The sequence below is a fragment of the Pelmatolapia mariae genome, linkage group LG17 (genome assembly GCF_036321145.2).
Source record: "Pelmatolapia mariae isolate MD_Pm_ZW linkage group LG17, Pm_UMD_F_2, whole genome shotgun sequence".
NCBI classification, from domain to species: Eukaryota; Metazoa; Chordata; class Actinopteri; order Cichliformes; family Cichlidae; genus Pelmatolapia; species Pelmatolapia mariae.
Genome location: NC_086242.1, coordinates 3,125,654 through 3,147,358, shown reverse-complemented (window position 1 = coordinate 3,147,358; position 21,705 = coordinate 3,125,654). Strand labels below are relative to the sequence as shown.

The following is a 21,705-nucleotide window of genomic DNA, read 5'->3' as shown; positions in this document are numbered from 1 at the left end:
TTGTATGAGTTTTTTTTTTTTTTTTTTTTTTAACTAAGGTTGTTGCAAATGATTGTGAGAAACCCCGTCTTCAGTTATATTCGCCATATATCATTACCCAACATGCACTGCGCAATTATGTATGCAAGACAAACTGGGTGTATTTTTATTCACATTAATGTAGTCATAGATAAGTTGATTCTATGAAAGTCTTAGGCTCAGAGCCTCCTCAGTATACATTAAAACTAGAGCATGATATTGTTGATACTGTGGCAGGTGTTGGGTCAGTCCACCATTATGGTCTAAATTAAAAATGAATAGACTGAAACAGTCAGATGGATGGAAACATATTCCAATTACAGTTATATAATTGACATGGACATAATGTGTAGACGCTTAGCTTTCATTTGAGGGTCTCCAGATTCAAATTGGATCAAAGATTTGGGACTTTCAGATCCTGAACATGTGCCACCCTCTTTTTAAAGGGACCAAATGTAATTGGACAACTGACTCAAAGGCTATTTCATGGGTAGGCGTGGGCAATTCCTTTGTTATTATATGCCATTATCAATTAAACAGATAAAAGGCCTGGAGTTGATTTGATGTGTGTAGATTTTTGTTGTGAAAAACATGCAGTTAAAGGAGCTCCCCATGCAGGTGAAACAAGTCATCCTTAACCTGCAAAAAGAGGAAAAAAAAATCCAAGAAATGGCTAGAATAGCCGGATTGGCAAAATCTACACTTTGGTAAATCCTGAGAATCAAGGGAAGCGCTGGTGAACTCGGTGCAAAAAGACCTGGATGTCCACAAAAGAAAACAGTAGCGGATGATCAAAGCAGATAAAACCCCTCAGAACGGCCAACCAAGTGAACAACACTCTCCAGGAGGTCGGCGTATTGATATCCAAATCTACAATAAAAAGAAGACTGCATGAAAGTAAATACAGAGGGTTCACTGGAAGGCACTCATAAGCCTCAAGAACAGAAAGGCTGGATTCTAAAAAAGCCAGCACAGTTCTGCAAAAACATTCTTTGGACAGATGAAACCAAGATCCACCTCTGTCAGAATGATGGCAAGTAAAAGTTTGGAGAAGGCAGCTCATGATCCAAAGGATACCACATCATTTGTAAAACATACCAGAGGTAGTGTGACGGTTTGGGCGTGCATGGCCGCCAGTGGCACTGGGACACGAGTGTTTACTGATGATGTGACACAGGACAGAAGCAGCCAAATGAATTCTGAAGCGTTCGGAGACAGACTGTCGGCTCAAATCCAGCTAAATGCAGCAAATTGATTGAGGAGTGTTTCATAATACAGAAGGACAATGATCCTAGACATACAGCCAAAGCAACCCAGGAGTGCATTAAAGCAAAGCAGTGGAATATTCCAAGTCAGTCACCTGATCTCAACCCAGCATGCATTTCACTTGTTGAAGACTAAACTTCAGACAGAAAGGCCCACAAACAAACAGCAACTGAACGCCGCTGCAGTAAAAGCCTGCTAGAGCATTAAAAAGAAGGAAAGCCAGCATCTGGTGATGTCCATGAGTTCAAGACTTCAGGCTGTCATTGCCAGCAAAGGGTTTTCAACCAAGTATTAGAAATGAACATTTTATTTTCAGTTATTACTTTTGGGCCCCTGAAATAAAGGGATTGTGTTGAAAAATGTTTTAGTTCCTCACATGTTTATCTTTTTGTTTAACCCACTGGATTAAAGCTGGAAGTCAACTGCATCTTAGTTGTTTCATTTAAAATTCTTTGTGGTAATGTACAGAACCAGAATGAGAAAAAAGTTGTCTCTGTCCAAGTGTATATGGACCTAATTGTAGCTGCTCTGTGTCTTTTTTTAGGCTTTTTTTAAACTGTGTGGTTTTTTTTTACCGGTTTAGCCGTGCATTGTACATTCAAATTAACCAAAGAGAAAAATATAACAAAGTTCACTTTTCACTTTTCTGTACACAAACATCTTGAAATAGCTCACAGACGCCACGTGCCTCTTGGTAAATCTAAATTCTGCAAGTCTGATGGGACAAAGTCTGATGGGATGTAAGATAACTCTTCTGGTAACTGGAACTTAATTGTGTCAGACCTCAAGGAAACGGCTGCACATCAGGACAGGATGATTCCTCTATTTTTCCCGCGTGACTGTCACGTGACTTCTAAACTTTAGAGCAGTGAGAGATCACTGAGTAAGTCCTCGATATATAGCAACCGCAGTGCAGTTTCACCCGCTCTACAAACTGCTGCCACAAACACATGAGAAAAAGCAACACACAGCTACTCATTCATCGTGCTGCCTTTATTAAAAGCACTTTCTTTCACCCTTAGCCAAGGGATTGTGTTTACTTGAAGCCCCGCAAGGTCAGATTCTGTAATCATGGAAAATGTGAGTCATTATTTTGCCTGCTTGCAAGGTATTTTGGAAGGTCTGTTGAAATTTCAGCCCTCTTTCTATCAAATAAACAAAGCTATTTTAAGGTTGTTTTCACTGTTAGGAGTGTTTAGAGCACGTACATTATTCTGCAGGAGAGGAATCACCATGTTGAACAGTGCATGTGACCTATAGTAACAAATCATTTTGTGTTGAAATAGTGATTTATACCCTCTGAGTATCGGCTGAAATCAGAATTCCACTGTAGAAATGCCAAAAGTGCATAATGCAAACAAAATAAATCATCTGATATGGATCAAAAGCAAATCTATTATCATTTCTTTTACAAATTCTCTCTTTTATTTCATCTAGGGCCAAGTATTTCCGAGGGAAAAAGCTGAACGGGGAGTACGAGATCCGTGTCGAGCAGGTACAGTGTATTTAATAACGCTATTCTGCCTATTCACCATTTTAAAGTCATCATTGATAGCTATTCTGTTATGCACTCATTGATCCTTTAAACATAAATATTTTGCTTCTTAACAGCTTCGTAGTGATTGTGCAGGCAACATGTCACTAACTTTGTTCTTTGAAAATATTTGTAATAAATGATATGAAATGATTTACGAAATGTTTGGATTTTTATCTGTTCAAAACGCCGAAACCAAAACTGTATAATAATGAATAATGCACACCAAGGTTATTGTCCATTTAATAAGAATGTAATAAATCCTGACAAGCTACATGTCGTCTTCCATTGAAAGTTTTTGTAAATCATCAGTTTGACACTTTGGGACATGTGTGCAGTGGTCCCTTGTTTATCGCAGGAGTTACGTTCCAAAAATAACCTGCAACAGACGAAATCCGCGAAGTAGTCAGCTTAATTTTTTTACAATTATTATAGATATTTTAAGGCTGTAAAACCCCCCCACTACACACTTTATACACTTTTCTCAGACAGGAATGAACATTTTCACACTTTTCTCTCTTGTTTAAACACTCTCAAAGTTCAAACCTTTGTAAAAAAATAAGTCCAGTATTATAAAATGAAACCTGTGTTGTATTTTTCTTTCGAACGTGAGGGTTTGAGGGCTTCAAGCATGAAGGCAGTCTTACTTTTCATATGTTTTCTTCAAGCTAAAACTGCACCGCTAGCTTAACGGCTAATTTAAGTTAATGAAGTTCTTCTTTGTCTTAATGGACACTTAAAATTTCTTCTCAGTCTTGAAATCTAAATGATAAGAGGTTGTTTTTTTTGTTTTGTTTTTTTTTAATTAACAGCGTATAACATTTAAGTGAGTGCTTTAGTTGTTTAGGGGAAAAAAGCTCCTAACGCTTTCACTCATGTTTCACTATATTCAAGTATTCCTGTAAGGAAGAAAGCTTATGTTAATTCAGTACAGTTATGAAATTACCGCTTATATGTCTAGACATGCGGTATTTACAGTGTGTAGATACCATCTAATTTACCTTTAAAAAGCTGTTCAGTTTGACATGTGCAAGCCATTGTTGAGACTGAAGCTGTCTTTGAAATGGAGTGGTGTGTTTTTATGTGAGAAGGGAAAGAAACCACAGAAAGCTGGAACGCTGATTTTATAGCCTGTTTGCTTTACTCTCAACTGTTGTGGTCACATCCTCTTTGTAGGACGGCGTGGGAGCTGGAATGAATCAACACTTTCTTTTGAAAATTAATTTTTCTTTTTTTAATCTTGCGGCGTCATAATTATTGAACTCCAATAAAAATATCGCTGATTTAATAATAAGCTCCCTTAAGAGAATAGTGAGGGTGAAGCGGCATATGAGCACCCCTCCACCCCCCACATAGCTCAGCTATAGCTTGAACTGACCTACTTGGATTTTGTTCGACCCTCTTTCCCAGAAGCCCCCTGCACTGACAAATACAAGTCGGTTGCTAATTGCCTTCAGCAGCCAGTTTCTTCATCGGCTGTTTGGAGCCTCAAAATGATGGAAACACGATCTCTGTGTGAAAACTTTGCGACATGCTGTGATGAACCATTTTAGGGAACAACAATAAAAGCAGAGAGTCCTGCTGCACTGGCTTCTGCTCTCTTGAATTCCACTGTTGTTGGCTTTTTATATAAATGTCCTTTCTTGAGTGACTTTGGGCTTTGGGGAGGCCAATCAATGTCTGATAGGTTTCCACTGTGTGTTTTTCTACCCAGGAATGTTTTTACACACTGCACTGGGAGTGTGTTTGGGATAATTGCTGTTGCCAGTCAAACACTTTCCAGATGATACTACTTGGCAGATAAGAAAAATCTAACTGCACTTTTCTGCCTTCATATTTCCATCCAGTGTGACAGTTTGGGAGCTGAAATGCAGTTCCGCACCATGACAGAGCCTCCGTCGTGTTTTACAGTTCTGATGGGGCTTTTTGTGACCTGTGATCGACTAAAGGGCCAGATGCATCTCTTAGGTCTTTGTTGTATTTTTTTTTTTTTTGTCATTTTTGAAGAACATGACTTTTAGATGCTATTCAGTTGCTTCAGATTTAGTTTTTGGGGCCTGCCACTTCCTTTTTTGTCCTCCGCTTGTTCAGTTTCCTCAATTTTCTTTAACAAAATGTACACCATGCCAAGATATGTCAAGTATTTGGCTAATAGCTCTTTGGGAATCACTTTGTTGGTGCAAAAATACTTTTTTATGCCTGTTAAACTGTTATCTTTGGCACCTTTACAACTAAAGAAATGGGAACAAATGGTGTGACGGGCTGCTAGTGACAAAGTGCCTAAAGATACAATTTGAATTGGCTCTTTGCTAATTTGTCTGCTTTGTATAGACACAGCACTGGTAAAAAAAAGGGGGCCAATGTTCAAAGTAAGACCGGCAAAAAGCCTGGAGAACTGCTGCTCAAGACTGCTTTGAAAAGTTACAAGACAGTGTGGCTTTTCAGAAGCAAAACATAAAGAAATCAAGGGTGGCTCAAGATTTTTGCCCAGTACTGAAAATAGCCTCTTTGTTTTTTTCACCAGAGTTGAAAGATAGCTCAACATGAAGGCCGTTTAGGTGCTCCCTGAGCTGTTTTTTCTCAAATCTCTGTTATAATGTAATTACAAACTGCATGCCTTACATGGATGGACATTTAGTTTGCTAGTTGTCATGCATCATGTTCATGCTGGTTAAGCTTTCTAAAGCAATGCCAAACCTTCATAACTCTTCTCTGACTTGCTTGCTGCCATATAAGGTACCATCTTTAGACTCACAGAGCACACACTCACCACAGCGTGTGATGGTGCACTAAAGGAGGCCGCATGCCAGTCTCTATGAAAGAGAACCAGGAGAGACTGGCTTTGATTCTCAGATGTGATCTCTCATTAAAGTGTGCTACCTCTATAGGACATTTGCGTACCTATTATTGTGGATTATTCCCTTTTATTTACACGACTCACTTCGAACTTCAGTTTAGTTGATGCTCACAGCCCCGTGTACACTGGCTAATCCCATTTTTCTTTTTTTTAACCACTAAACAGATGCTTGTGGGAGTGCTGCTGGTGGCTTCTTTGTGCTCCTAAGTGACTCATAAAACAAGCTTGAACCCATTGCTTTCTCACAAAATCATTACATGCAGCTTGTTCAGTAGTATTTCTTGATTCTGTTGGGGTTGAGGGTAACTGTAAGTCAGCATACCTTCTGGATTACAAATACACAAACAGTCCTGACTGCAGAGAGCATTCCCCGTTTCTGTGTAACTTCTTCACTGCACTCGGCAGTCATAGGGCTGGGAGTTGTAGATTTCTTTCTTTCATTGAAGCAGTTAGGCAGCACGGTGGCACGGTGGTTAGCACTGGTGCCGGTCCTGAGTTTAATTCCACCATCAGGCCGGTGTCTTTCTGTGTGGAGTTTGCATGTTCTCCCCGTGTTTGCGTGGGTTCCCTCCGGGTACTCCGGCTTCCTCCCACCGTCTAAAGACATGCAGTTTGTGGGGATAGGTTAATTGATTAATCCAAATTGCCCATAGGTGCGAATGTGTGAGTGAATGTGAACGCGAATGGTTGTCTGTCCCTGTGTGTTAGCCCTGCGACAGACTGGCGACCTGTCCAGGGTGTACCCCGCCTCTCGCCCTATGACAGCTGGGATAGGCTCCAGCGCCCCCTGTGACCCTGAAAAGGATAAGCGGAAGCGAATGGATGGATGGATTGAAGCAGTTAATTCTGGTGCCTTAAATGTTATATGCTGTTGGAGATTGATCGTAAGCTGTTGTGGGCAACCGTGTTCAATCCTCAAACGCTTGACTGCGATCACTCTCAGACAGATTGTCTGCCTTGATCTCACCTCATCATTAGCATCCTCTTCTGTCACACCAACCATCTGCATGTCTTCCTTCACCACATCCATGAACCCCTCTGTGGTTCTTCCTCTTTCCCTCCTGCTTATATTGAGCATCCTGTGCTCGGTGTATCCATATCCCTCCTGCACGTCTCAGATTTGCCTCTCTGAGTCTCCACACTGCTCTACCCGAGCTGTCCCTGTGATGTATGTTACACTTATCCTGTCCATCGTGCTCATTCTCACTAAAACTCTTTATCTCTGACAACTCTAGCTCCATCTTTCTTTTCAGAATCAGAGTCAGAGAAACTTTCTTAATCCCAGAGAGAAATTGTGCTGTCATAGCAGCAAGTATACAACAAACATCAAGCACTGATATAAAGTGAGTGTAGAAACAGAGATATTGACAGATAAATATTAAGATAAATAGATCAATATGGAGATACAGGTATCAATATATATATACATATAAATATAAAGTGACAGGGTGCACTGAGGTGTGATTAATTATCTTAATGTCTGACCCAAGTGGATGAATTAAAGAGTCTGATGGCAGCAGAAGGAACGCTCTCCTGTAACGTTCCCTCAGACGGCGAGGTTGAAGGAACCTGTTGCTGAAACTGCTCTTCAGATTGTCCAGTGTGTCATGGAGGGGTGGGAGTCATTGTCCATGGTTGCCAGCAGTCTGTCACTGATCACCTCCTCCAGAGTGGAGGACAACAGACTGGGCCTTCCTGATGAGTTTGTTCAGTCTGTTTGCGTCCTTTGCTTGATGCCTCGCCCCCTGCATGCCGCAGCAAAGAAGATGGTGCTCGCAACAACAGACTGATATAACAAACATATAGAGCAGCCAGCTGCATACATTGAAGTATTTGAGCTTTTGTAGAAAGTAAATCCAGCTCAGACCCTTTTTGTAGGCAGCGTCGGTGTTAGCAGACCACTGCAGCCTGTGGTCCAGTTGATACTTATGTAAATGGTAAATGGCCTGTATTTATATAGCGCTTTACTCAGTCCCTATGGACCCCAAAGCGCTTTACACTACATTCAGTCATCCACCCATTCACACACACATTCACACACTGGTGATAGCAAGCTACATTGTAGCCACAGCTGCCCTGGGGCGCACTGACAGAGGCGAGGCTGCCGGACACTGGCGCCACCGGGCCCTCTGACCACCACCAGTAGGCAACGGGTGAAGTGTCTTGCACAAAGACACAACGACCGAGACTGTCGGAGCCGGGGCTCAAACCGGCAACCTTACAATTACAAGACGAACTGCCAACTCTTGAGCCACGATCGCCCCATATTTTGTATTGTGAATATTTTAATATCAGTCCCACTAATGCAGACAGGGGAGGGTCGGGATCTGTTCCTGCCAAAGTCCACCACCAGCTCCTTTGTTTTGGCCACATTTAGCTGCAGGTGATTAACCTCACACCACCTCACACACCGATCAGTCAGTCCTCTGTACTCCTCTTCCTATCCCATCTCCACACTTCCAGTAATGGCTGTGTCATCAGAGAATTTCTGCAGGAGACGAGTTTCTTTGATGTACTTGAAGTCGGTTCTATAGATGATGAAGAGAAAAGGGGAGAGCACAGTTTCCCTGCATTTCCATCCCAATCTTTAATCACTCTAACCCAGGGGTCGGCAACCTGCGGCTCTTTAGTCCTTATAGTGCGGCTCCGCGTGGTTTGGGAAAATAAATTAGAAGTATTTAGCTGAAGTGTATTTTATTTATGTTAGTTCTTTTTTTAACTTGTAGTTCTAAATTGGAAGATTATTGTGATATTGAAATATAAAAATAAAATTATATTTTATTATTTTTTCATCGCTCAAAATAAGCGTCACACTCGCGGAAGCCGGTGTACCCGCTGAAACGCCGTGCATTTATCGAGACTTTATGTAATAAATGATATGAAATGATTTACGAAATGTTTGGATTTTTATCTGTTCAAAACTTCGAAACCAAAACTGTATAATAATGAATAATGCACACCAAGGTTATTGTCCATTTAATAAGAATGTAATAAATGTTGACAGATTATGGCAATCCTGACAAGCTACATGTCGTCTTCCATTGAAAGTTTTTGTAAATCATCAGTTTGACACTTTGGGACTTTATGCTGACACAATGTGGATCTTCGGAGCCATGTTAAAAACAAACACCGCTCACGCCTCACAGATGACAGCTTACAGTCCTGCGTAAAGATGAAAGTGACTTCGTACAGCCCCGATTTGCAGACGCTGTGCGCAGAGGTTCAGGAGCAGAAGTCCCATTGTAAACATACCACAGCAGACCCGACGATGTTTCCATGAACACGCTTGTCAGCATCTCTTTACTGACCACTTTTCACACACGGTTGCTGTAAGCATACAGCCGGCTGTAGCTTTTCAGCTCACAGCCCGACACATACCAACAACAACACAACAGCATAGATGGCACAGACGTTAAGGCGGCGAGGCGTGAATGCGGGTACCGCTCAGGTGCGTCCGCCTCCCCTGCAGCGGCGCTGCAGACCACGCCCCGCCACACACATTAACCAGGTAAAATGCATATTTAGGCAGAATTTTGCAAATATCTATTTTTCATCTTTTAGCAGCATAGTGCTTTTTTTCCAATTATTTTTTAAAAGTCAGGTCAAGGCTCCAAAAGCCCAAAGGCGATATAACAGTTTTTGTTTGCTACATGGATCATTTTAGTTCAGCTGGGTGTCTTTCCTTTTGTTATATTTCTTTAAGAGTTCAAAATGTGTTAATTACATAGATAAAATGTAATTTTCTCTGTAGCACTTCATGGATTTCATAAGCAACACACCTTAGTTATTCACACAAAGCATAAAGGTAAAAAACAATATATACAGTGTTATCTTCATTTTAGATGTCAAAAAGTATTTGCGGCTCCCAGTGTTTTCTTTTGCGTGGAAACCGGCTCCAAATGGCTCTTTCGGTGTTAAAGGTTGCTGACCCCTGCTCTAACCTGTTGCACATCCTTTCCAGTTGATTTCTTGAGGTCTTTTTCTCCTTCCTTAGTGTTCGGCCTCACATACACCCAGTGTTGGGTGTAACGCGTTACTGTAATTAAAATACTTTTCCACTGAAAAAGTAGAGTAACTAATTACTGTTCATTTTTAGGTATTTTAATTACAGTTACTTACAATGTACTTGCGTTACATTGTAAAATAATTAAACTCGCTGAATATCATTATTTAATTTCAATAATTTATCTTCTAAACGTAGAAGTAAACTCCGCCGCTTTAACATCGCTGTAGTGCAGCTGCACGTCATTTCGCGCCAGTTTGCTGCATAGTCGTATTCTACAGCGGAAGACGTCGGACTCGGCTGAAGTGTGTGGCTGTTTTACGAAATGGACATATTCCTGTCTCTTCACTTTTCTGAAACAAGCAGACAAGAATATTACAGCAACATGTAAGCTATGTGCTGGGGAGAAAAAACTATCGGCTGCTGTTAATAGTGCGAGTAATCTACTGAAGCGCCTGACACGAGAGCATAGATGAACACTTCTGAGTGATCCTTGTTCATCATCCATGGATAACACCGCGGCAACTCCTGCTAAGCAGCAAAACATGATTTTACTTCAGCAGCACAGAAAGCGTCTGAAGGTGAGCTTAAAAAATGACTGCAGGCTACATAGCTGGACTGGCCATCGGGCATACCGGGCATTTGCCCGGTGGGCCGATGGTGATCTCCCTCTGTTTCTACTTTAATCATGAAACTGATCAGTGATCAGCTGATCGGCTTTTCTCTCTTGTTTGTTTATCGCTCTGAATCTTATAACAAACGTTTTCATCTGATGTAAAATGTATAGAAATCCATTATTGTACATAGTAATTTTTTAGGGTCCCATCATATTTTCTTCAGAAGTAGCTAAGTACTGTTTATGATGCCAGCATTTTCCCACATTTTCTAGATTCTGTACCAGTACTGTGTGTGAAATGCCATCAAAAAGTCAATTAAGTTTTTCTTTCTCACCTGTCTCTCTATCTCCTTTCACTTTTTAAAGGTTGCCATGTTAGAAAAAATATTTTGCCCTGCCATGCTGTTTATTGATGTGGCAAATGAATGATTTATGAAAATATATCTAAATCTGTCATCAGTAATCAGTAATGATCATGTCTCACCTCTAGTCTTTGTCTTACTTTCAGGTTTTCACTATGTGTTGTAGATAGTTCAGGAGGTTAACTCGACCAATACCAGAATAGGGAGGATGGTGAAGGTTTAAGTTTATTAGATTGATACATATATACCAACAAGACAGTGTACATCACTGTGACAACAGCGTTTGTTTTCATTCAAAGGCTTTATGGCTTTTCCTATAATACCTGGTGGACCGGTCTCTAGTCTAAATGCCCGGGCCGATTTTTTTTGTCCCAGTCCGGCCCTGCCAGGCTACATTGTGGAACAGATGCTACCGCTGCGTACTGTAGCGTGTCCGTCTTTAAAAAAATTTATTTATTATTTAAAGAGTTTAATTTCTATTGTTTGTCCACTCAAGGTTTATATGGATTTTAAGAAGTATTTAGTTAAATACTTATGTAGTAATTAAGTTACTTTTCTGACACAGTAATTAGATAAGTATTTTAAATACAATATTGACTAAGTAATTAGTAATAGTAATTAATTACTTTTTTAAAGTAACTTACCCAACACTGCATACACCTCACTACAAACCATTTCCTTTGCAACCCCCCCACTGAACATTAATGAAATTTGATAAATAGTAAAAGGGTAAAACCGGTTATGACAAAGGCTCGGTAATATCTACAGATTTCCCAGATATTTCTACCTCACTGTGGTCCTGTCTAACCAAGCAAGGCCCAAACAGGGAAACATCAGAAATCAATTATATCCCTAAGATAACCCCGTCTTCTGACCTGCATCTGTATTATATCCTTCATAGATGTTTCCTTGAGGAGTTTTATCTTGCAGTAGGTGGCTGTAGATTATTCGACCCACTGACTCAGTCAATTTGTTATTTGAACACTTGCCTGCTGTTTTACATTTAGACTCAAGAGCTGTGTTCATTCAGACGAGTGGTACATTCCACAGATCTTTGGAGCTTGTGGGATATCCATCTCCTACAATGCCTTTTGTATGTGTCTGAAGGGTCTTGGATGTGTTGCAGGCTTGTGGCAGTGCCAAGTTCAAGACCTTCTCATTTAGTTTCTCGTGCACTGGCAGTTTTTTACCATGCCTGTTTCACTTTTAGATATTCAGAAAATTCTGACAGTCTGCTGCAGGATTTTTGTAAAGTTCAACAGCTACAATCAATGTTGATCACAGACGTAATGACACCCAACAACAGGCTGGCAGACAAACTGCCTGTTTACTACCCACAACTCATAAACACTGCAATTTACACAATTGGACAGATTAAACAGAACTGAAGAGGTCTGTTGTTTGCAAAAGAACAAGAGGCACTTCTGTAGGGTTGCCGGCTCATGTGTGGTTTGGGTCGCGCGGGGCAACATCTGCTGAGCAGGCATATGACCTCAGCGCTGTCCACGCTCCTTTCCGCTGCAGTCATGGCAGCTCACAGGCAGTTGGCTGTATGTTATCCGTACCCTTTTTTGGCTCGTACTTGCCCATGACATAGGGCATGTGGGGAGAGCTTTCAGAAGACGGATGTGTAACTTGGTGTGTAACTTGCTGCCTTCTGTTGCTCCGTTGCACTTAGCATCTGTCGTGAATTTCAGCCGTCAGTGCCTCAGTGGATTATTTCACTGTTGCACAAGGTGGTAGCTATTAGCAACAAATACCTCTCTGTGGTGCATATGAATAGTCCACTGTACTTCAGGCTTCTCAATTGCATCAGCATGGGATTCAGCCGAGCTTATCGAGAACGACGAAAACATTAAACAAAGTATCTGCCCCGCAACTACTGTATGTTCCCCATGTGCTGAGTCAAGTCACGCAGTTTTGTTCTGACTGCAGCGTAAAACTGAACAGCTCGACCTCAAATAACAAAAACAGCGCCTCACATGCCAGATAATAAAACTGCTATATTTATGTAACGTTTTCTATTTAGAGTTGTATTTAAACTAGGTTTTAGTTTGTCAAGGTATTCCCCATTGAAACCAGAGATGTAAAGCAATAAAAGAAGCAGTTTGGAGCAGAAAAACATCTATTTTGAGGTGAAAAGAAATCACACAATTGGAGCTGGGGATAGTGAGATTTTATCAATAGCCACTGGGGAACAACAACAAAAAGAACAACTGTCATCAGTCTGGGTTAAAAGAAATATAATGGGCATTTGTGGAGAGGAACCATAATAGTTCAGTTGGGTTAATCATGGCTTAGATCTTCATAAACTGTTCTGAAGAACATTTATTGATTTATCTTTTATTTTGCCTTCATGATTCCCTGTAATGCCGGAATATAGCGCTCAAACTGCTTTAGCCTCTCATACTTAAAACGACATTTCAGCTGCGTTCATCAAAGTCATAATTCAGCTCTTATCATCTCCAACACTTAAGATTTAAGACTGAGCTGTATTTATGTCTTGTACTTGAAATGACACTTCCACTACCTTTATCTGTTTTATATTGAAATAAAAAATCCATTTCATTCATTTCCTTTAGTTAAAATTACACTTCAAATAAAGACTCATCTGTGTTTAGTCTGTCTTCCACTTGAAATGCTACTTTCACTGCTTTCATCTGTTTTTAACTGGTTTAGCTTCCAGTTTGTCTGTGTCAAATGACGCCCCTACCCCATTCCTCCATTTAAGCTGAACTGACTTTTTACCTTGCAGCTCAACGACTGTTTCGTTCTCATTTAAAATGCCAAATTACAGTGAAGCTGTGAGACATTTCAGTTGCTTTCATTACCTTACTCAGGGTTACTGTCACGGTGAGCTGTGTGGCAGACAGTGGTTGGACTCACGTAGGACTCAGAGACAGAATATTTAACTTAAAGGCGGCAGTTTTTATTCACTGGCAGAAAACGAACTTAGAAACACAATACATGAGCACTAGAAACAAAACCAAAATCCAAACTAGGAAGGATGATCTCATGACGTGGCCTGACATAACCTGACAAAACATGACAAAACATGACGACTGAGGAACACACAGCTAACATGGAGGACGCGTGGGAAAAACACAGGGCTTAAATACATGCTGGCATAATCAGGGAAATGGGAGACAGGAGGGAAACACAGCTGGGATAATGTACTCATGACGAGACACTGGGAAGCAGAACTGAAACCATAAACATGGGACAAGGACTACCAAAGTAAAACAGGAAACTGAGACAAAGCACCAAGACGCAGACTAGACACTAAGACGTGGAAACATAGGAACCTGAAGCACAGAGATGATACAAAACAGAAACCACAATCCAAGGACTGAAGATGTAACATAAGCAGAAAAGCATAAATCATAATGATAATCAGAACTATCAGTTCACCAATAAACACAAAGCACTGGGTCATGGACCCAGTACCGTGACAGTTACTGAGACTTCACCGCTTACGCTTAAGATGACACTTCAGTTTGTCTTGGAGACTTGCAAACTTAAAGACCCCAAATTTCCATTGCACTTATTACACTTCAAATAAATTCAGACAATTTCAGCTTTAATACTTCAACTAATCTTTGCTCCTTCAGTCAAAACTGGAAATCATAAAATATTTTATGTAAAGTTATCAAATGTTTTCACCTTCAAGAAAAAAAAATGTCGTTCTGGACATTTTTGCAAATCAAAGATTTAGGTGTAACATGGCTGGTCCGTTTAAGTTGTTTTTGATTCAGGACCAAGCAAAAGGCACCTTTAACCGCGTGAAAGTTAATAACCTTCCTCAGTCCAGATCTAAAAACACCAACAAAGATTCCAGATGAGCTGCTGTCTAATGGTGTTTACTGTACTATCCATGGGTTCATGTAACTTGGCAAAGTTGACAGAGTGCACAAATAAATACTCCTTGTTGCCTTTCACCACAGCAGTGTTTGCCTGGTATGAGACTTTATCAGTCAGGAAGAGGCTGTATCTGATTCAAAGGCCAATTAGACGTTAGCTGTGTGCTAAAAAGAAGAAAAGATCACAAGTTTGGATTACTGTGATGAAAGTAGCTGTGAGTAGAGGGAATGACAATGAAATTGAAAGTGCAGAAATTCAAACAAGCTTAAGTAAGCAAGATTTGTTGATCTCAGCTTTGAGCCATAGTTAAACTTAATCATAAATCAACTTTCTCCCCAAACGGTGCTTCTGCTATAGCAGTTTGACTGCACACCATTCTTAATTCAGCCTGGATGCAGGTCAACAGATGAGAAGAATCAGTTCTGGAGGCAGTTGTCCTGTGTATCACTTCCTGTTTTCCTTTCCCAGGGCAAGAGCTGTTCCAAGACAAGTGTCTGAATGTGGTACCGTGATGGTAACCATGGCACTGTGTAAAGCCTCCTGCCCTGGCTTCTGGGCCTGTGCCCTGTACCAGCTTCTTCATCCATTACTACCCAGTGACACTGGCTGTTAGCACTCCTTTTAAATGTAACCAGCCAATTGGAGATGGCGTGTAATTCTTGAAGCTTGCCAAAATGTTGCCCACTCTCTGGTTTTATCAGGTCGCCGCACAAGCCACTGTAGGCCCTGGTGTTTGGGATGGGATTTGTTTAGAAGCAGCACGGTGCATTAGTGTGTACATGTGCATGGGAGTGTCACGCAGTCAGTGTGCATTTGGGTGTGTTGTGCATTTAGGAGCCTTTCTTGGCACGGCATGTGCTGCAGAGCACACAGATGTTTCTTTTGGGAATGGGTATCAGTAAGAGGGGAGCTGAGAAAAGAACCAGAGCCAAATACATGTCCTTCAGGCACAGTGAGCATGAGTGGCGCCTCGTTGTCCCTGAAATAAGATTATGGTATTTATTCGCCCCCTGCTCTTCCTCTGAGAGTGCAAAACAATAAATAAAAAGAGGTGGGTGGGTTTTTTTTCTCCCTCTCGCTCTTGCCCCCCCACCACCCAAAAAACCCAAACAGTTTTGTTACTCAGCAAATTCTTTTCAAAGGAAGTTTACTCCCCCATACAAGGTTTACATGGGCCACAGAGCTATCCTATCCTGATAATATTCCTTTTTATGCAGATGAAAGCCCATGCGAGTCTCAATAAAGCTTGGCAGCGCCTCAGATGAAAAACGCAGCTTGAGGATGTCCAGATACCAAATTGTTTAACTAGCAATGCAAGCTTATTTGCTTATTAAATTACACAAATACTGGACTGAAAATGAGTGGCATCAGGGCCTTACGGAGTGATGAATCCAAATTTTACATTTTTTGGTTAAAATCAGCATTAATATGTAAGAGAAAGGTATAAAGGTCTCTGCAACCATCAAAACACAGTGGAGGCTGTCATGGTTTTGGCTGAATTCATCCAGTGATGAGCTTATCAAAACTGATGGAAGAATGAATGCAGAAAAATACTGCTCTGGAAAGCAACTGATTGGTAATAGCTTCACGTTTTGCTCTGACAGTGATTCCAAATCTAGTTTCAGTCCAGTAAAAGCATACCCGGATAGAAAAAGACATAATGGGACAGTCATGGACTGGCCTCCCCAGAGCCCGAACCTTAACATTATGTAAGCAGTGTGTGATCATCTTGACAGAGAACAGACCAAACGTTGACTTTCAAGCTTGTTAGAATTGTAAACTAAATCTGATATTGACTCTTTTTTTGTCTGTATTGTTGTCTGCCAACACCTAAGGGGAAATGTCTTAGCTGCTAAATGCCCAATTGTGTTTTTGTAATGTGTAATGAATTTGGGATTTTGTAAGAGTTCTACACTGGTAGAATAAAAGCAGTCTACCAATGACATTGTGAGTAAAAAAAAAAAAAAAAGCAAAAAAAAATGGTTTGCTGACCATTCTTGCAGTTAACTACAACTTTCTCCAAGCTGTGAAACGGTGACATACCTTAATGCAGATTTGTCAGACCAGCTGCAAAGGGTTTCTTGCATCTAACAAGTCCATGATTTAAACCGTCAGCCCTCGAGTCATAAACGTATTTCTGTGATTAGCTGAATGCCATATGTCATTAGCCATGTGCTGTACATGTGTGCTGGGATTTATTCCAAAGGCCAGATGTCACTGTGGGAAGGTGTTTTTCACCCCATGAGTGTCCTTGGGAAACATTTGAATTGTAAAAATAAGAAGAATCTTTTCAACTAAATTGACCAGAATCCGAGTTTTGAATCATTAAAACATCACGCTGCGAGAAAGCCGAAGTTTTTCTTCGATAATAATATTAATAGTATGTTCAGATGTAGCCCATTAGGTGTGCTACATATTGATATAATTTCTGGGTCCGGCTCTCCAGCCAAAAGCAGTGTTTTCAGTATCTCGTCCTCGTGCCGTAGTCATGCAGCAGTTAAAGCAGAGCTGAGAACCAAACAAACGCTTTGCTCTCTGTTTGACACTTTTGTGAAATGGTTATGAAATGGTCGCTTGGTCATTATTTCATTTTTGCTCACCGAGCCACAGCCGAGCCACAGCCGAGCCACAGCTGGCTCGGGATTAGCATACCAGGAAATGCAGCCGTGTTTCCTGTGAAATGTGGCGCTCGAGAGTTGACCACGTCACTTCAGATTGACTTTTTGCTTTTCCACAGAGTGCAGGCTACTTGTTTAGGGCCCATTTAATCCACTACTTGAGTGTCATGTCTCATACTTGAAACTGATGTGACGACTAGCAAACGGCAGTGTTTCGTGTCTGAGGTCAACCGACTGCTGTTTAGTGTCCCTCCAGGGGCGTTCTGTACCTGCGGCAGATGGAAGTTTACAGTTACACAGCTTGACAGACTCTCCTCTGAGGGAAAGCAGAGAGCATGTTCAGAGTGAGGAATGAGGTCTGACAAACAGGCTGGAGCTGCATATTTAGGGTGTAGCTTTGGTTATATTACACAGACATATGTAGCGTACTATTGTTTCTGCTGTACAATGCAATTCAACTCTTTATAACTGACTACAGTAGCTGTAGGGGCACCAATGACTGTAAATAGGCGTTGTGTTTTTTAAGTGGATATGATGACTGTATTTGTACAAGAAGGTACAGCTGGAGAGTTTTTAGCTAATCCTAGCTAGCATGAGTAATTCACAATTATAAACACAAAGAGGTATTAATGTTGGCTAGCAAAGAACAGGAATTTATTTCTTTGACAAACTTGCTCAGGAGGTAGAGAAAGTTATCTACGTATTGGAAGTTTGGTGTTTTGGTCTCTGGCTGTTCCAGTTTGTTTGCCAAAGTGTCTTTGGGTGAGATACTGAATGGCAATGCCTCAAGATACTCTCTGAGGCATTCATCGGCGTATGAGTGCATGTGAATTGGATGAATGAAGCATGTCGTGCACTCAGTGCTTTGCTTCGAGTGATCAAGTAGAGTAGAAAAACTACATAAGAACTAGTCCATTTACCATTTAATTAGAGGATATGGGAATTCTTGGGGAGAACATGAGGCCCAAGTGGAGCTGAACCACAGTTTTTGGTTGATTTTTAAGTCCTGGAGTTTGCCATATGGGTGAATGCCACAGTTGACAGTAAAGGTCTAAGCATAACTTCATGATCATTCATCTAATGGTTAGAGGTAGATATACACTCAGCAGAAACTTTAGTAGAAACTGGGTTGGATCCACTTTTGTCTTGGCAGAGATTCAATAAGATGCTGGAAACATCCTTCAGCGATTCTGCTCCATATGGACATGATACCATCTCACAGTTGTTGCACACCCATGATTCAAATCTACTGTTCCACTCTCTGTTGCTCTATTGGATTGAGATCTGATGACTGTGATGGTTATTTGAGTACATTGAACTCTTTGTCATGTTCAGAAAACCACTTTGAGATGTTCTGAGCATTGTGACATGGTGCATTGTCCTGCTTTAAGCAGCAGTCAGAAGATGGATATACTGTGGTCATAGAGGGAATGGCACGATTAGCAAAAATACTGAGATAAGCAGCGGCATTGAAACGATTCTGACTTGGTAGGAAGAGGCCCAAAGTGTGCCAAGAAAATATTTCCCACACCATTACACCACCAGCAGCCTGAGCTGTTGACTGAGCAAACAAGGCATGCTTTCATGTTGTTTATGCCAAATTCTGACCCTACCACAGCTATTAGGTCACCAAGGTCTGGACCTCGGTAATTTCTTTTCCAAAACAAGACAATAAAACTGAGACAAATCAGTGTTCATTTGCCACATGACTTTTAATTTGAAAATTTTATGAAGTCCCTGCCTGTCCTACAGTCCCTCTTACTGGGATGTATTGAGAAGGTTAGGTTGATAAATCACCCACAAGGAAGGATAATAGGTTGATTTAGGAGCGATGGGTGAATCAGAGGCACAGTAGGGCCAGAGTCACTGAGTAAGTAACTTTTTCCTTTGTGCAATTTTAATTTCAGTATTTACTTTCAGTATTATGCTATACATATAGCTCACATTTCTTTTTACTCCCACAAAAGAAGGAAGATGATAAAAATAGTTTTTTACAGCTTTCAAAATTTCTGGTTTTGATTGTGTCGCAACTCTAGGAGCCTGTCTCCTCTGAAGTGTAGCCTTTTCTGTTGGTTATTAGAGGTGCTTCACCTTAAACATAAGATATTAACAGAAACAAATTTGGACCTCATGGATTTCTAAACCTGAGCATGATGCTGAACGTGACATACACGCACAAATCCAACAGGCACATTTGTTGTCGTTTTCCCATTTTAGCAGGTTTGCCTGGGTTTTGTGTAAGTTCTGGTCTACAAAGAGTTTCTTTATGAGCTTGTCTTTGCCTGCATATGTGCTGAGGTCATTCTCTAATGGTTGGAGCTTGTTTGGGGAAAGGAAGGTCTGATGTACCTCTGACCAGCATCACTGAATGGTGCAGTCAGAAGTATGCGCACACCCATTAATGATGTTATGGTATTCTGGCACGCACTGGAGTAATTTCCTATTTCCTCATTGCTGTCTAGCCGCAACAAAGTTTCTTACTATTTTGATCATTTCTTTAGGAAACCTTGAGAAATCCTTTGTAGTAACTTGGTTATCAATCTGACAGAATTACTCTTACTCTACTCTGAAATTTGGTCCAAAGCAGTAAACTTGAATAGATTTATGGGCTGTTGTGACAATCAGTACAAGGAAATTTGAATCATCCCTCCCAATCGTGCACAAAGTCCATTCCCAGAAGTCAACTGTCGCCTTTCCTTCTGAGTATTTCTGGACGTTTGACTGAGTCATTAGGTAGCCAGGCTACGGCCTTTCACAAGGCCCTCACTGTCCAGGAGGCCACTGACTGGGAATAACTCAATTAGCCTTCTCTCACCAGCTCACTCTGTCACTCTGTATTTTGCTCATTTCCATGCAAGTGCAGAAATGTAAAACGGAGGTGAAAGAGTGTGTTGTAGCACTATCTTGGTGGTTGTTGGTACTTTTCACAAACAACATAAAGTCAAATTTGAATGCAGTCTAATGCAGTGCCCATATTTCTTCCAGCTTGCACACACTGATTCAAATGCACTGTAAAATGCTCTGTTTGTGCATGTTGTTGTATGAGCTTGACATGCCTTGTCTTCGTTACCCCTAGGCAGAGTTCTCAGAGATCAACTTGGCTTCCTACGTTAACTCGGGATGTATGGTGGACATGCAGGTCAATAAAGGTGGCACCAAAGTGATCAGGTAAGACACTCGAAGGGAAGTCGTTTGAGGCACTAGGCCATCCAGTATATACTGTGCCACAGTGAGCCTGCACACTTCTTTTGTCTCAGTGCTGTTAAGCATGGCTCTGTGTTTCAACCCCCCTCCCCCAGCATGAGTGCGACTCTGTAAAATCAATGCTTTAATGCGATTTAGCCTTTGAAAAAACTAAAAACGGCTTGCTTACTAATTTTTAACCTTGCAGGAAAATCTGTGTGACAGTGGAAAACTGTTTAATCTTTTCACTTTGGTCACAGTTTTCATGTGCGTTTGAGCTTTCTTTTATCTCTGGCTCTCACAGCGTCACCGTGAGGTTTTTCCACCCTGCAAATGCATGTTAAACAAGCAGGAGTTGTAGCTAAGTGACCGAATTAGAACTCTGGCAAAACTGACGGTTGCTATTAATCTACTTGTACTAGTTCTTTGCATAAATGTTTCTAAATAACATGTAGACCTCATGTTGCTTTTACTTCATGAAACCTTTCAGTACAGCTGTTGTGGGCTGATGATGGTGACAAGCTTGGACTCCACACAAGTCATGTCTTTGGTGTTTTTAGTGACGTACTGAGCAGTTGGGTCAAAAATGAAAATATTAGCAAACTTTTCATTCTTTAGCTCGCAAGAATGGCTTCTCTTCCTGTAGTACTAGTTTCATTTTAGGAAAACTTGCACACAATGATCAACGAATGGCTCTTGACCAAACGTTTGTTCGATGTCAAGGCCATTTTTGTTGTTTTATTGACCCTGTTCCAAGAATCACAAGAATGGGCTCCTAAAAGAGTCGCTCTGGATTATGATTAATTTCATAAATGAAGTGTATGCTGTGAGATAACGTTGCCTCCAGTCTAAACCATTTCCACATGGGACAGGATTTAGTCTTAGTCTTAGCTAACCTGTAGAAACCCATGTACAAGGATAAATCCAACTTAATTTTAAGTTAAGATATTTTGCTGATGCATGGCTAAGGCCTCATACGTGCGGTTCTATGATTGCCGTTGTTGATATTACACCTCTGTCTACTTATTGTTCTTCCGTTTTACGCCTTAGCTGTAAAAGCCTGATATCCTTGTTTCCCTGGTGGGTGGGCGAGCAACGTGGACACATAGGTTTGAAAATGAGAACGAAGCAACGTAGAACTTTCAAGTTGACATAATAGGTGTGTACTAAAACTCTCAGAATCTCAGTGACCTCAACCTCAAGGTCAAGGTCAGAGGTCAAGTTTCCTAGAAGTGTGGTAACTGCGATAACCCCCTCAGGTACCAGCAGTGGTACCTGAGGGGGTACCAGGAATTTCTGTTATTACTCTTCCTGGGTTTTAGCTTGGATGGCACTAATTGGCTAATCATTAGTCTTTCTTAGGCAATCATTGGATCAACCAATGAAG

General features: G+C 41.0%; 1 protein-coding gene across 1 annotated transcript in view; it reads left to right on the top strand.

Moving 5' to 3' along the window:
- Positions 1–21,705, top strand: part of LOC134646907 (synapsin-3-like) — a 133,663-nt gene that overhangs the window by 25,887 nt on the left and 86,071 nt on the right. Inside the window, exons 3-4 of the mRNA XM_063500939.1 lie at positions 2,722–2,779; positions 20,212–20,303. Of these exons, the coding sequence (XP_063357009.1) occupies positions 2,722–2,779; positions 20,212–20,303 (150 nt within the window). The remainder of the gene's footprint in view (positions 1–2,721; positions 2,780–20,211; positions 20,304–21,705) is intronic.